A 16,261-nucleotide genomic window follows, 5' to 3' on the forward strand; every position below is an offset into this window, starting at 1 on the left:
CACGCACAGCTAAGTCCATGATACTGAACAAAGCTGCTGAAGTCCCTTTAGAAAACAAGAATTAGCTTCTAAATCTTTAAAGCACAGAAAATAAAACCTTGTAAAAAGTGAACTTTAAGTGCTTCATACTTTATTGTCCACATCTCTAACATGTGTGCAGCATCATCCTCTTCCAAGGTAGGCATGGCAAATGCAGCTGCAATGATCAGACATGCTAAACGTTATACATATTAACTAGTCATCTTAATGCCTAAAACCAGTAAAAATTTCAATATTAGAGTGAGAAGCGTAATCCTCCATACCCTAAAAGACAAACCAGTTTTATCTATCAAATCATGAACTGCAGAGTGAAATTCTATTTGGTTTGAAACTGTTGAGTTCCGGAGGCTCCTACAAACAGGTTTGTTTGGGGTTTTTTTAATAGTTATTTTGGTAAATTACTTTTGGCAATGTGATTATTTATGACTAAATCCTCATTTCAGGAGCTGTTATTTTATGATTCACATTCAAGCAATGCAGTAGCAACTATAAAACTTTAATCTTTATTTCTGATCTATTAGACGGCAGTTAGGAATGCCCTCTAGGTGTAATCTGAGGGGCTGCATTGTTGTCCACCTACTCACAAGTGGACATAAGGGGACAAAATGCCAGGCTTTTGTCAGAGGTTATTTTCAGCTTGGCGATAGCAATGGCATTGCTCAGATCCCTGAAACTCTCTCTCATTCCCCTCCCCTTCCAGCTTATAGGGCTGACAGCAGTGGCCACTGCATTTAAAAGAGCGCAGGAATCCCTCGTGTTCGAACCCTTCGAGGCCCAAGAAGACAGGGAGAAACATCCAGCGACTCTGGTAAGTACGGCATATCGGGTTTTGCCAAGACTCTGATATAAGGGTTTGGGTATTTTTATTTTTTTTTCCCTAACAGGTGGTAGAAACAGCTTGTTGCTTGACAAAGAAATAGATGTAGGTATAGTACAGAAATGTAAATCCTATGGAGCTGAGAGCAGTATTTTAGGTTTGGAGTAGCCAGCCAGTAAGAGAAATTCTTCTGGGCTTCTCAGCCTGTTGTAGCTACTAGTGTTACAAGAACGGGGCTGTGGGCATCCTCGTTAATGAGATACACATTTTGACTACATGCAAGACTGGATAAGAGAAGTTTCAGAAGCTTTAAAACATTTTGTTAGAAAGCTACAGAATTATGTTTTCCACAAATAATTTGTCTTTGTACATGCACTTTTAAAAGCATACAAATTTACGTGCTTTCATAATTTTGCAAAGAAAAGTATTCTGGAAGTAAAAAAAACAACCAAACAACCAACCAAACAAAAACCCCAAACCCTCAAAATATTTAATGTCAGTGACCAATTGGTTTTGTATCAAATGAGAAGAAAAATTCCATGCAGACTCAACAGAAAATGGCTAGGTAAGAATGTAGGATCAAAGAATTCACACGTCCATCATGCAAGCATTAGAAGACAGCACAGTTGGTCAAGTCTTTAGAAAAGCACCAACAGTTAAAAAAAAAAAAAACAAAAAACTTTGAAAAGTTTTCTACCTAAAGGTAAAATTATTTCAAAGAATAAAGCCTTGTATGTAGATAAAATAATTCTGTGTCTGATCTCAATCATCATGGCACCATTTCACAGTCCTTAACAGTTTTGCTTGGCACTTAAAAGACTTAGTGCACGGATAAGGATTTAGAGAAGGATCTTGTGGGAGGAAAAGTGAAAGTTGATAGCCCAGGATTAGGGCTGGAAAAAGGAACAGGTCATTTGTACAGCAGGATGCAGTTTTGCACAGCCACGTGAATCAAACTGAACTCTGAGCGTGTATGTGCAAGTAACGGGGGTGGGGTTCGTTAGTTTTTTTTAAGTCAGAGCAGAGTACCTTGTTCTAGCGTCAGGGTATCGTATTTTTTGGAGGTGCAATCTTAAATTTCTGCAAAAGCGTACATCAAGAAGTTTTAAAAGAAACGTGGCATTACTATGCTAGAAAATAACAGGTAATTTGGAAGGACAGAGATGAAAGCAAAGGACTCAGACACAGGAGTCTGGGTTTTTCTATCAGCTTTGCACATCACGTGCTTCATAGCAAGTCACTTAAAATCTTTTGTTTCAAAAGGGCTTGTGTAACTCGGAGTGACCAGTGTCAATGAAAAAAAAAAATCACTATTTACTTTCCTGTGTCAGTGTGGAAATTCCCATCCCTTGATCTGTGTGTTTGTTTACTGCAGAAATAAAGGAAAAATGCTAGTCATATAATGAGATTGTGGTGGAGGGTAAATGTATGATGTTAATAAACTTAAAATTTACCTATATCCATAGTCCATTGAATGCATCAGAATGTAAGAAATATGGTTATAAATACCTAACAATACTGCATCTTCATTAAATGAGTTCAATCTTCAAACACAAACGTTTTCTCTGTTGTGAATCTATTCTGCTGAGAGAGAACGCTTTCTGCAATGGATTGGATTTTGACAAAAACACCTTCAGGCTTTTTGAGATGCAGTGGCAGGAACCGCACTTTACGCTGCAGACACATCGAGATAAAACCTAACAGTGGGCGTTAGTTGCAGAGAAAGAGAAAAACCACAGCACCATTTTATTGCTACTTTTATAAAGGAAGCTATATATCCTTACCCCCAAGGTACTGGTGAGGCGGGTAACAGTAAGGACAGTCGAATGAGTCACTGGTGGTCACAGGACAGGTCAGCAGCGGAGCTCTGATTAGATACCAGAATGAAGTCCTGCCTGCGTTGGCATTTCCCACAGACTTCAGCTGGGAAAAGAATTTCAAACGTAGCCTTGATACTAGCATTTCAACGTAGACAGTGATTTAATTTTAATTATTACTGTTTATTTATTAGGTAAGGAATCAGTATTCTTATACTTTCAACTGATTCTAGACCAAACAGCTAGCTGGGTCTAAAATAGAGAGCGATGCAAGGCACGTCCTATCTGTCAGTCCCCATTCAGCATTCCTACCACTATTCCTACCGGTGGTCATGAAGACCGACATTCCCATTCCATTTATCCCCTTCAAAGCCATCCCGTAGCACATGTGGCACCCTGAAATAATCCTCCCAGCCACACAAAACACAACTTCTGCAGTCCATTCAGATACGACCCTGAGCTCTAGACTGTCAAACACGTAAGCACATAGGAGGGAAAACCTCCTGCTTAGCAAGGAAACACCAAATTTACTTTCAACATAGTTTTCACCTGCACCACACCGTCTAGCACCAGCGCTGCCTTTTACTCCTCTACACAACTTCATCGGGCCAGTAATGCATCCACTTCCCATTTAGATCAATGGATCTAAATATATTTTTGGATTATATACTTATCGATAGCACTCTGAGTGGGACACACTCTGCAATAGCTACGTGACATCCAGATTTGTACGGTATGACTAACAGCACAACAGAAGACGGCTCACATTTTTTCATGCCTGGGCAGAGCACAGAAACACTTCAAAGGCTTCCTTGCTCCCAGGCTAGCCTATGTGGTAGTGTTACAAGCTCTAAATAACGAGAAGCACGTATCCTTGGCTGCCCATCTAGTGTGTATAAATTCTACTCCATATAGTAGCTGCATTTTGAAGCGGAACGATACAAGCTGCTGAATACTATTAGAGCAAGTCCAAGAACACTCCTCCAGCTTAACAGTACTGTGAGTGCCTGCCAACGTGTCGCAACACTAATGCTCCAAAGTTTCTCCGTCACATGTTTCATACATTTAGAATGGGTCCACTCTATCTTCCAGTAGATCATCAAAATGTGAGAAGTACCGTGTGGTTAGCAGACACTGCAGTTAACCAGATTAAGACTACAAAGTTCAGGCAATTCAAGGAGATTTGGAAACTGAAATCTAATGAAATTAAGAATTTGGGTGTATTTTTTCTTATTACAAACAGAAGACCAAGTTCTATTTGCATGTTGTAAGGATAGAGCTTTATCCACTGTTATAATTTAGATAAGAAGAAAATGATGAATGCCATATACCCCGTAGAATTTACTTGCTCGTGGTAATACTGCTGCACAGGCAGCGTCCACAGGGATGGCCGCTGCCGTTCAGCGTTGGGAGAGAGGAATAAAGCCAGGAAACGAAGAGCACGGACTTGCCTTGGTACCTCACCCAGCCGTTAAGGCAGCCAGCGCAGACATCACGGCATACGCTGCCATTCTTACACCGGTATCCTTATGGGAAAGTTTTACTGTGACTTCTTTCTCCTACAGCTTCCCATCAGGTGATGCCAAAAAAACATGGAAAAAGTGTATGCATGCCCAGTCATGTCACTATAATTAGCCTCAGGAGCAATGGTCCTTTTAAGAGCTCTAACCACAGCCTGTAACAGCACAAGGTTTACTATCACGCATTATCAGACTTTTTCAGAGATTATTTTTTTTCCTTCAGCTAATGATGTAATTGGAGCTACTTTCCGACAAGTATCCTGTTGCCACAGATTGAGATGCTTGGTGTGCTTTTGAGGGGACCTAAAACAGCAGAAGGAGTTTTATAGAGACTGGAGGTACAAACTGCTCTTCTCCCAGGCAGTTATCGGTGCTGCTCCAGCTGGGAAGGGATTCGACTGGAAACTTGATTTGAAAGGGAGTATTGTGAACACGGAAATCTCATTTTAATTTTCAAGAAAGTGTCACAAAACTGATTTTTATCTCCCGTCGCTCTTCCTTCCCTTAAAATGTTTGAAGCATTACTTGAGCTATTTTTATAAGAGAAAAAAATGGCACTGATACATAAGTACTTCAAAAATAGGAGAAAATACAGAATGGCAGAATGAGACAACAAGATTTTACCTACGTGAAAGATTTCTCTGTTCCGTTATCTCCCATTTAAAAGCAATGGAAAAAAGATTTTAACATGGCTGTTCAGTAAAGCCTTCACTGAGTAAGAAGGGACCAAATTCATAGTCCGTTCCTTGTGTGCAGTTATTTTTGTTTCTTATTTCAGCTACATCAGATTTTTGCTTCCTACTTGTCACATTACAGATAAGCAGAGTTAGAGGCAAGGTTAGAGTTTTCCTTTTTGCATCATTACTGTTTTCTGTCAGAGCAGTTCGGCTCGCGAACAGCCTCCCAAGAGAACCGACAGGGTCTGAAAGAGATGAACAATGCCGTTGCTGTATGACAGCAAAGGACTAGGCTGATTGAGCTGGGGAGGTTGTTCAGCTGAGCATAAATCAGCGTCACAAAGAGAAGGAGAGATTGGATCTTGCATGAGGATGACAGGTATGCTGTCTACTGCAAGTAAGAGTCACAACAGTGAATATGTAATTATACAGGGTTAAGGACATACTAATAACCGCAGTACTAAAGCAGAGATGTTTGGATATGCTGGTACCTTCATTGTTATCAAACACTGATTGTTAAAACGTGCCCACGTTGCTATGTCTTCAGTGTTGCCGCTTCAGCATGTGCACACACTCCTATGCTACTTTCCTTTTGCTGGACAGACGTGTCTTTTATAGCATTGCATGATTTTTAGCGTTAGTTGCCAGAAATAATTCCCTCCAGCTTCAGTTTCAGCTTGCAGAGGTGGCATGTAGAAATTGTTCATCTCGCTCTGAAATTCAGAAGATACAGTACAAAAGTTGCTGAGATGACAATAAACATGGGACACTAGTGTCCAATGTACACACACAGTAAAATGTTAGTCTAAACTGCAAGCATTGAAAATACCAACTATGTTACATCGCTGCTGTGATGAATTCCCCTCTCTCTCTCACTTGACCTCAGAATAAAATTCTCAGGTAGCAGGTCTGATTCAACCAAGGAAAGGATTTTGAACGCTAAGAGTATCTTATGGCAAATTTAATCAAACACAAATAGCACAAGCAGGCTTCGAAAGAACTATAATAAGAAGGTGACTGATTTTCCAAGAAGGAGATGGAAGGCCTGTGCCAGGAGTTTGGAACAACCCGATAATACGATGTGCAGGTGACAAGATGACGTCCCAGTCTTTCCAGAAACGATGACTCAAACAAAAAAACAGAAGGGCAAACCGTAGGTTGAGGTTGTTTCAGATGCGTGATAGTGCAATCATCAGGAAGGGCACTTACTGAGCCTGCCATCAGGCGACCTACGCTGGGCTCCTGGCTCCGACACCGCTCTCCTGTGTGACCTTGGGCAAGTCACTTCAACAGTAACTGGAACAGCAAGAACTGGAACAGTAACGACGACTCTTTTTCTCCGATGTTTAGACTTTAGAAACAATTGACAATGAAAAACATGCTTTAAGCACCTTAGGAACCTACCTATTATTACTTTGTAACGGCTGTGCAGCACAGTGATCTTGCAGCTGTCTTAGGAGGAATTCAGAAAAGCAACAAACAACTTGTTTCTATTAAAGTGTCCTCTGAAACAACATCGATCTGTTAAACTTTAAGGTGGAATTTTCCAGGTGTGAATTGTATAGAATATCATCATACTGACACAGAAAATTGCCTTTATACATGTCACCAAGGAAGCTCATGTGGCACTGGATGAATTAGCGCTTGCTTTGGAGATGTATAAATAGTACTATATGCTGTCTCTTAAGAGAGAGTCTAGGTAGAATATTGTTCTGTAGAAAATTTAATGCCAAGTACTGTCCACACTTTTGCTTAAAGTCCAGTAAAGCTTCAAAGTGTTTGTTAGCCTCCATTAAAAATTGCCTCGCAAAACCAGATCAACACACATAAAGCAAAAACAGAGGGGAAAAAGCTACACTTGGGATACAGGCGAGGGCAGGATTGAAAGAAAATGACTATTTGTTGGAAAATAAATCCTAGATCCACTTTTCCAGGAGAGGTTTGAGTGATCCTGGCACCTTTTCATTGAAACACCTCACAATCACTTCACATATTTACCATCGCAATATGCCGAGCTAAGGAATATCCTTGTTTACAAAAGAGGGTCACACAGGACAGAGGATTTAAACTGTCTCTGCCCTCCCCAAAGCACCAGGCTAGTATCCTCACCCATGGATAGAATGCGTTCCTGCTACCGCATGGGTATGTAGTATATTGTGGATATGCAATAGCAGTTGACTGGAGAGGGAGGAAAAAAAATAATTAAAAAAAAAAATATCAAGCTGTCCTGTTTAAAATAATTCACTTTTGCTGTTGCATTCATTTATGTAATTTGATTTTCCAGGTCACCTTTCACATATAAGGATGCCGAACTGGGGAGGTGGAGCCAAATGTGGTGCCTGTGAAAAGACAGTGTACCACGCTGAGGAAATCCAGTGCAATGGAAGGAGTTTTCACAAGACATGCTTCCTCTGCAGTAAGCTGGGCTACACTGTTTTAACTTCACAGTATTCCCATAGCTCTGTATAAATCTTCCATTAAAGCTAGTAAATTTACTTTTGTATTACTTTGCATGCAATAAAGAAGCTTCGTAGTTTCCCCGATTCAACATGTTTGCTCACAAGACACCTACAGCAGACTTTTAAACACCACCCTAAGCAACATACAGGATGGTAGAAGCAACCAGCATCAGACTGAATTTCACACAGGGAAAGTTTTGTAAAGCTTATGCACCTTACTTCTGGGAAAGCCTGAAGTAGAGGGCAGTCACATCTTAATCATCCTACCTAAAGTACAGCATAGCGAGATGGATTCTGGTCCAGCGCTCACCAGAAACCTAAAGATGAAACCTGTTTCCCATGCTTTTAGTAACGGAAGGATGGAAAATTACTGTAACGGTTTTCAAAGCAGAAGCCAGCTTTCTGAAATGCCATTTTTCTGAAATGCCATTGTGCTACTCCACAGCAGCTCTTAATAATCAAGCCCAATTTTCTAGTCCTTTACCCTGAGCAATCTGCTTCTCAGACTCGCGGCTTTTCTTTTTCCAAACATGCACTGGATGATTTTTGTTAGGGACACTAGAGTGCTGCAGAATCACAGTATCTAGGTCCATCTCCAAGAAACCCTACCTTCTGTCTCGCAACGTAGCCTATTATGGGTTTGTTTCAAGCTAAAACATCTAAAAGAACTAAACAAACAGCACTCATTAGACAGAAATTGTCTTATTAGGATATTACAGGAGATGATTACTTTTATGGTGAATCCTAACATTAATTCATTTCACACAAGAAAGCTAAAAGACATTACCCCAGTGTCATCAAAATCTCCCACCAACACCCTACAAGTGCCTCAGTCTCCTCCTTCCCCATATTTCATATAATCCCATTTCACTTACTCTTTTACTCCACGCACTGTGTAATGTTTGGCAGATAGCTTCCAGGAATTTTGCTTTCTCTGCCGTTGAGCTAGCACTTGAAAAATTAAGAGAGAAGGTATCGATTCCGCTCTGTTTGCCCTTTGTGGAGGAGAGTAAACAATTCGATAAGAACTAAAGATAGCCAAATAGTTTATTTTGCAGAAAATACTTGAGATTTAGTACCTTTGCTGTATGAATTCCAGCATGACAGCTTAGCACCCACTGAATCCAATTTTTCACCCTGCTTTCCTGGATAGATAGAAAAATTCTTATTTGGAGGCATAAGACTGATATTACATGCTTAGATAACACAGTAGAGCGCTATGCAGAATCAGTCCAAAGGATACACTTGAGTAATCTCTGCCTTTCTCTAAGTGCCCTGCAAGTGATGCCTAAAAGACTAAGAAAGAATTCCCTCAAAAAATTTTCAGTTAATTGACAACCTTCGGCCAATTCTTACAGAATGGCAAACACCTCAGTTTTGTGAAAACTAGAGACTTATTGCTTTCATGAGCTGCCTATAACGATTAATACTCGCTATCAGAGAAACTATAGGGAGAGGGACACAAATGTGGTAATTATGAGAAAAGCTTTAAGTGACGCTTGTGCTTTATCAAATGCTTGAAAATCATAGGGCAGAAAACGACAAATGAGTAGACTCTCCAGTACCTAACAAAAATAAACAGCTGTCCTAATAGGGCATAGTTAATAATATTGCCTTCCCACCTAATACTGGAACAAGTTTAAGCTTCATTCTTAGCATAACTGATTGTCTTTTTCAGTGATTCACAGTAAACAACATGCATCCATTAGCTCTGCCAGCTGTTTGTTTGGTTTGTGGTGGGGTTTTGTTGTTTTTTTGGGGGTTGGTTGGTTGGGATTTGGGGGGGTTTCTTTTGTTTATTTTATTTTATTTCTTTGCCCCTTATAGTCACAAGTCTGAACTAAATTATTAATAGGTTAGATACTAAAAAAAGCATTTCCAGCAGAAGCATGTTTAAGGTCAAAAAGTAAAGATGCATCTAAGCCCAGCTGGCATATGAAAGGTATGTTAATTGGCTTTCCTTTTCCCATGATTCACACACGCTAATCAGCAGCTCTGGACGACTCAGTATCATGTTCATGGGCTTTTCAATGAACCAATTATAGGATTTCATTTCTCAACAGAAGAAAAAGAATCCTCCCCAACCTATTCTCGGTTATGGAAACAGTTAACCTACTTAGCTGAGCTTTTATATATTTTTATATTAAATATATTTAAAATATATTTTATATTTTACATTATATTTGAGCAGACACACAAAACACACCAGTATTTTTTGATCAAAAAGTTCAATTTGGGCAAAATTATAAAACAATTGAAACCAACCTGTCACCACAGTAAGGATGAGACAAGCTAAACTATAAATCACACTCTCTCTGCTCCAATTTTTCCCTACAAACATTACCAGAGAGAAACTTCTTTCCAACAAACCCTCCTTCCCGTGCAGAGTACCGTTCACCTACCTTGTTTCCCCATCAGCTTTTACTTAAACCGCAGCTGTGACGGACATTTGGCAGGATCTCACGCCACCAACCTGAAACTTCTTAGTGCCGGCTCGCCAACAGTATCTGTTAGCAGATGACAGGTCTCAAAGTTATTTCAACAATAGCACTTGAAGGGCTTTTGCTCCATCTGTTGTGGTGAATTGATATTCTATCCCCAAGGTGCCAGAAATAGAAACACTTTATCTACTGCTAGAGTTTCCATCATCCCTTAACTCCCTTAGCAAACATAATTACCGTCTCAAAGCAGAAGAGACTGTAGCACGACGAGATCAGGTTCACACATTTACAGAAGCCCCTCGTTTTATTTCTATTAACTGTAAAGGTCCTTGCAAATTATTTTCCCCTCTACACAGGCCAGTGACAGATATAAAGCTGCAGTGGTTCCAGTATCAGCTTTAAGTTCCCTGATGTGGATGAATTTTAGTCTCACAGCAGGACAGTTAAAATAAACATGGGAGAAAAAGGACTAGTTGAACACTCCGCTAGCTCTTGTAGAGCTTGCACTTCCAACCACTTTCAATACTTCTGTATTTCATAGGTTTCTGTTGTTTACATGAGCTAAACAACTTTATTTTCCAAGTTGTCAGCAGCCCATGCATGACTGCAATGCCCTCTCTGGGGCATTCAAGGGAAGTTGTAGAGAAAGTTTTTCCCTACCTTCCCCCTGTCCCCGCCCCCATCAACCACTGTTGATAGTGAACAATTTGTAAGAAGTGTTTAAATTTGGGGTTTTAAGCATACTACAACCCCCCAATTTTTTTCTATAGGCACTCCAAACTGAAAGCTCCATCCTCCCACGATGGGGTGGGGACTGTGTCACACCGAGTTCCAAAAGCAGTGCAGCGTACACAGACACCAAGCAGATGAGGAGTGTAGCTGTAACTACCAGTTATTCGGGATCATTTGTTTGCCTTGCACGACAGCTCAGACAAATAAATAAAAAAAACCATGTCCTGCTTGACTGCCTATGGTATCTACATTTTATCCTCTCTTAGAAACATGCCACATTAAAATAGTGTGGGCTGAGATGAGAAAGCCACCACAGACTCAGAGTGACTATTTTGAAAGGTGCAGATGCACAGTAGAGTCAACACCCCTGCAACCTCCTCTTTTTTTTTTTTTTTTTTTTTTTTTTTGATATTTCGGAGTTTGGGATGATGATCACTCCATCTCAGGCTTCACAGATCTAGACAAATTGTTTCAACAAGCCCATGATTTTCATAGGGTTAGAGTAGAACTTCAGAGTGGCAAAAGAAGAGCACGTCGTGTGCATGCACAACCACTTGAGCAGCAGCCCGGTGAAGTTTTATACTGATTACAGCCTAACACCACCCTTTTCCTGTATTTTTAGATAAACAAAAATAAACACTAATCATACTTATTCTGAGCCACATAAATTCAAATTTGAAAACACAAATGTTTATATGTGCCTCTCTTTTCCTATTTTCAGTGGCTTGCAGAAAAGCTCTGGACAGTACCACAGTAGCAGCTCACGAATCTGAAATCTACTGCAAAACTTGTTACGGGAGAAAATATGGCCCCAAAGGTATTGGCTTTGGACAAGGGGCAGGATGTCTCAGCACCGATACCGGCGACCACCTAGGCTTGAATCTGCAACAGTGAGTTAAATTCTACTGACAGCACCTTTTTCTGGTACTTCTTGTCACATACCCCGGTATTTCAGACATTTTGTTCTGTGTCCATAACAACATGTAGCCTAAGTAGTAGAGCAGACATTCCTACAACCTTTCCTTCAGTGGACACAGTAATTTACCAGTTTTTAATGGCATTCAGTCTCTTTAAGGCTTTTTTATAAATCATCACTTCCTTCAATGGGCAATTATTCTGCAGAAGCAGCCTTTATATGCCACCACAGACATATACATTCATTGCAATTGTAATTTGCCACTAGTAGCACAGTGGTTAATGCCACAGAACGCGAGAATATTTTTTTTTCCTGAGAGAGGCTAAAATACAGTTAGGTTTTACTGTAAGAGAAATAATCACACTACCACATACTGTTAACTCTCCTCTCAATGGGGGAAATAACATTTCTAAATCCTCCCTGTGGCTCGAATAACACTTGCAAACACACTGAGAACATGTTTGAACAAAGAAATTCTAATGGGATACCATCTTCCAAAAGCACATAATTATCTCTGACAGTACTTTTTTACAGTATTTTTCTACGATTCTCAAAGCTGCACATTTCCAAATCAACAATGCTTTCTTCTGGTATAACTAGAAGGAAACCAATTAACCAATATGCTGTGCAGGAAAGAAAAGCTTAAATAATGTATTTAACTGTAGCTCCTTGTAAGATCCAAATCCATTATGGGCAGAGTTCTGCGTCAAGAACTGTCACGTCCTGTAGATTTAATGACCTGTTGCCAGCCAACAATCAGATAATTCAGAAGTCATTCTGTGAAAGGCTTTAAGCTAGCACAAAGACATAAAGCAAAAAGTCCAGAAATCCAAAGCAAAGCTACTTTTCTGATGTGCTTTTGACCCTAGGCCAGCTAAGAACACCAGTTCCCTGTCCAAACATTACAGTGACTAATAAATCATCTGGATACAAAAACTAATCTTTATTTTCCACAGAGCACCAGCAGACAGCCAGTTACAAAGAACAAAGGGATCTTTTGCTTGTATTTTCCCTCTTGCCTCTCAATAAACCAAATTTTTTTTACTTTCACTTTTCATTAAATATAATCTTTTCTGCATGTGGCTGTTGTCAGCTCCATGCACTCAGCCCCAAATAGGTACAATATCAGCTTTTCAATCATGCAACACAGAATTCAATAGAATGCTTTCATTTCCTCTTCCTCCCCCCCCTTTTGCATGTCTAAGCCCAATAATTTAGTACTTTCTATCCTTTACCAAAAAATCATGAAATCTTATTTCTAGAATGAAGATAACATTTAACTTCTGTTTTAGGGGGTCACCAAAGTCTTCTCACCCTTCTACACCACCTAATCCTTCGAAGTTTGCCAAAAAGATGGTAGATGTGGATAAATGTCCTCGTTGTGGCAAATCAGTGTATGCTGCAGAGAAGATCATGGGAGGAGGAAAAGTAAGTAGTTACTACAGCACTAGAAACAAAACACACTTTTATAATGGTGATAAACTATAGGTAATAGGTCCTTGATCTTTTAAATTTTTACTCATAGTCTCGATGAAGAAAACATCAGGATAAATTATCAAATTGCTGGAGAGTCTGATGTACTTTCAGGTTTAAAACCACGTGCTCTTCGTAAGCTGCCTTCAACTTTTTGCATCTTGTCAATGTCTGAAGAGCAACACCCAGCTACTGTACAGGCTGGCTCTTTTAACCACCGTTATTCTGTTACCATCTCTGGGGATATTTATACTTTAAACATTTATTTGCAGTGGCAATTGCAGATAAATTGAAGAGATCCTGTGACTAGAAAAACAAAAGCCTGTCTCACATGGCATGCTAGCTCTCTGCTCTAGGAACTCTCACTAAAATATTATCTTTGCACATCAAAGAAGTGGCCAAAACAAGCATCTATAGATGCCTACTTTTTACTAGACCTCCATTAATAACAAAGTCACTAGGTAAGATCTTGATATGGGATAAAGTAATTGAAAAAAGACTAACCTAGAATGACTAAAAATGGAAGCTGTAAGACCAACAAAAGAATGTTAACCTTTTCACACCACAAAAACCAACAGTTCTTTCTTTCTTGTATCTGCTGCCTGTGCACTTTCTGTAATACACAATGCACTGTCTTAACTTCCTCAGCCTTGGCATAAGACGTGCTTCCGCTGTGCTATTTGTGGAAAGAGTCTAGAATCTACAAATGTTACAGACAAAGATGGAGAGCTCTACTGTAAAGGTAAGAACTGTAATGAGCTGAACCGGGTTACTGAGTCAATTTATAATTAGTATTTTTAGACCTAGTATTGCCATCATGATTTACCTTGTTGCATGCTTAACAACTTCAAGAAATTTCATTTTATCTTCTTTTAACAACTTTCTGAAGGCAAAGGAAAGAACTATGGTAACATTGCAGTTGCATCTGCTACTATCAACATTTAAATTTTAAAGTTCTAATTTTTCTACAAATATGACATCTTCTCAGATCTGTCCTCAGACCTTCTAACAAGAACACTGGCCATATCTGCTGGGCAGACTCTTGTACCTGCACGATCTCACTCACTGAAAAAAAAAAAAAAAAAAAAATCCAAAAAGATACAGATCTTCAAAGGTCATCTGTTTAAGGTCACAGTCTTAATTTGAATTCTTGCCAGTAGAAGTTAAAAGATACTTCCACTATATTGGTAGCACAAAAGATAACGCATTAATGCTAATTATACATCCAGATGTTCTTCTCAGATCAAGAAAGTTCACAGACTTCACTTGACTCTTAGAAATAGCTTAAGGGGAAAATATGCAAAGTTTTTATATCCTAGGCTAAACGCTATAGAGAATCCTGAAGAAGAATACTTAATTTCTGTGACTTTGGGTACAGTCTGACAACTGCAAGTGATGAAATTAGCATATTTGGAAAAATATGCTGGCCATTGCTACTTCCTTCAGAGTTGTGATAACTAACTACGCACACACTTAGTAATACAGAGTTAAAATGGAATGGTTTAAACTACCATCAATAGTTTCCGAACATGTTCTAGTTGTTTTAACCTCCTTTGAAAATCTCTAACTTATTACTTGGTCTGTATTACTCATACAGACCAAGTTTTACTGAGTATCTTCACATAGGAAAGTAGCTTTAATGAAAGTGTTAGTTAGATCTTAAATACATACAGTTTCTTAATCTTTTTTTTTAGAAAATCAGACATGACTTCTGTTTTATTCAAACATGTGATTCCAGTTTCACTACTAGAACTTGTCAACACTTCTGGGAAAGACACTATTCCAAATTTCCTTCCTTTTATTAACCTAAAATTTGATAGTAGTACTAAAACCAAGTGTCATTTACTTCTACATGAAAACATTCAGAATACCATTTACCTCCCTCCTTCTTTTGCAGTTTGCTATGCAAAAAATTTCGGTCCCAAAGGAATTGGGTTTGGTGGCCTCACTCAAGTGGAAAAGAAGGAGTGTGAATGAGAAGAAATGGATGCAATAGACTCAAAGTGCTAGAGTGATAGTTGTCAAGTAAAACATTAAACATCACATATTGCTAAGAACCTAGGGCATTTGTTTAATATTTTCCACCTTGCAGGAAAAACTTGTGAGCTTATATCTTAAGAAATTCTTAGAATAGCTTAAAAAGGTACAGCGATAAAACAAGATTCATGTTTGTTTTACAGTAAATAAAGACAAAAAACCTCAAGGAACGTTATTCATGAAACATTATTGCTTCTTAAACTAGTATTTACCACATTTTAGACTGGAATTTTAAAGACTCAGCATATAGTCCCATTAAGAAAGAAATACCTTATGGAGCACAAGGGTCAGAGTGTTCTGATTTAGGCTGCATTTTCCTTCATTCAGAATGTTATGCCATCTGTATTTCTATCAATCTCCTAGTGGCATTTTGAACATGTTGACATTTTGTGTTACGGCAACGTAGATGTTATTCACTTTGAGACAATTAAAAAGGATTTGAAATTCTTTCTCTCAAAGGTAGATAGTTCTGAAGAAAAATAACATTTTCTTAGAATACAGTGTTGTAAGTTTTGTTATTGTATGTTTTCAAGCTACAATAAAGTACTGATATTGCTTCACATTATTTTTACTTGAATCTGCTTGTGCCTTTATGTTCTACAACGTCACAGACTAATGCATTTCACAAGATGAATGAAATCTCCCATTTCTTAACAATAAGAATTGCATTTCGTTACACTACTTCACTCTTATGTCGTCAGTTCTAGATGATATTTAACTTTAATTTTCTGATCTTGATCTGCTTTCCTGCTGGTTTTCATTATTACCTACTTTGACTTATATTCAAAACCACACTGCCCAGCTGGCTGCTCCAGACTGACGCTGTAGCCTTTTCTTGGGAACATGGCTGACATCTAGCTATTAAAGATCTACGCATGCGGCTGGGAATAATTCCCTCTTTTTATATACATTGCTATTTTCCATCATCAACTTACCCATTTTCATACATTAACAGGGCATGTATATGTGCAAAACGTAAGGCAAAGAGTCAGGCTTTTTCTTAGGTTTTGTGCGTATCTGTTCTTAAATACCTCACTGGTCACATATCCCTTGAATCTATTTCAGTCTGTAAAAATACACTTAGAAGCATGAAAGCTCTGTTTTATTACATGTAAATCCTCCGAATACAAAGATTTTATAGAGGTTTTCACAACATAAGCAATAAAATTGCAGGGTAATTGTAATATTAAATTTTTAAATATGAACATTCCCCTTAATTTTCAAATGTAGGGGTTTTTTTTATTATCTGCAAAATAAAGCAAAGGCTACCAACATGGGTTTGAAGTTCTGCCCTAAAAAACTTACCTTTAAAAATATATATTCCTAGTGTCAT

General features: G+C 38.7%; 1 protein-coding gene and 1 long non-coding RNA gene across 4 annotated transcripts; one reads left to right on the forward strand and one right to left on the reverse strand.

Moving 5' to 3' along the window:
* Positions 1-715: 715 nt before the first annotated feature.
* CSRP3 (cysteine and glycine rich protein 3) lies at positions 716-15,493 on the forward strand. 2 transcript variants are annotated; one of them, XM_075048243.1, is made up of 6 exons: positions 716-847; positions 7,155-7,286; positions 11,224-11,392; positions 12,711-12,846; positions 13,540-13,633; positions 14,789-15,493. In XM_075048243.1, the coding sequence occupies exons 2-6, from the start codon at positions 7,175-7,177 to the stop codon at positions 14,866-14,868; spliced, it is 591 nt and encodes a 196-aa protein (XP_074904344.1). In that variant the 5' UTR covers positions 716-847; positions 7,155-7,174; the 3' UTR covers positions 14,869-15,493. The 2 variants fall into 2 exon arrangements, with proteins under 2 accessions (XP_074904344.1, XP_074904345.1); XM_075048244.1 differs by lacking the exon at positions 716-847 and having other exon boundaries at positions 14,586-14,884.
* On the reverse strand, positions 2,667-10,269 carry LOC142040389 (uncharacterized). Of its 2 annotated transcripts, XR_012653194.1 has the most exons (5): positions 9,732-10,269; positions 8,409-8,474; positions 8,205-8,324; positions 5,362-5,583; positions 2,667-2,779 (listed from the first exon to the last, which is right to left on the reverse strand). It is a non-coding gene; the product is annotated as an uncharacterized LOC142040389 (long non-coding RNA). The 2 variants fall into 2 exon arrangements; XR_012653195.1 differs by lacking the exons at positions 8,205-8,324; positions 8,409-8,474 and adding an exon at positions 6,080-6,221 and having other exon boundaries at positions 9,732-9,821.
* Positions 15,494-16,261: the final 768 nt, after the last annotated feature.

This window comes from Buteo buteo, chromosome 16 (assembly GCF_964188355.1).
Source record: "Buteo buteo chromosome 16, bButBut1.hap1.1, whole genome shotgun sequence".
NCBI lineage: Eukaryota > Metazoa > Chordata > Aves > Accipitriformes > Accipitridae > Buteo > Buteo buteo.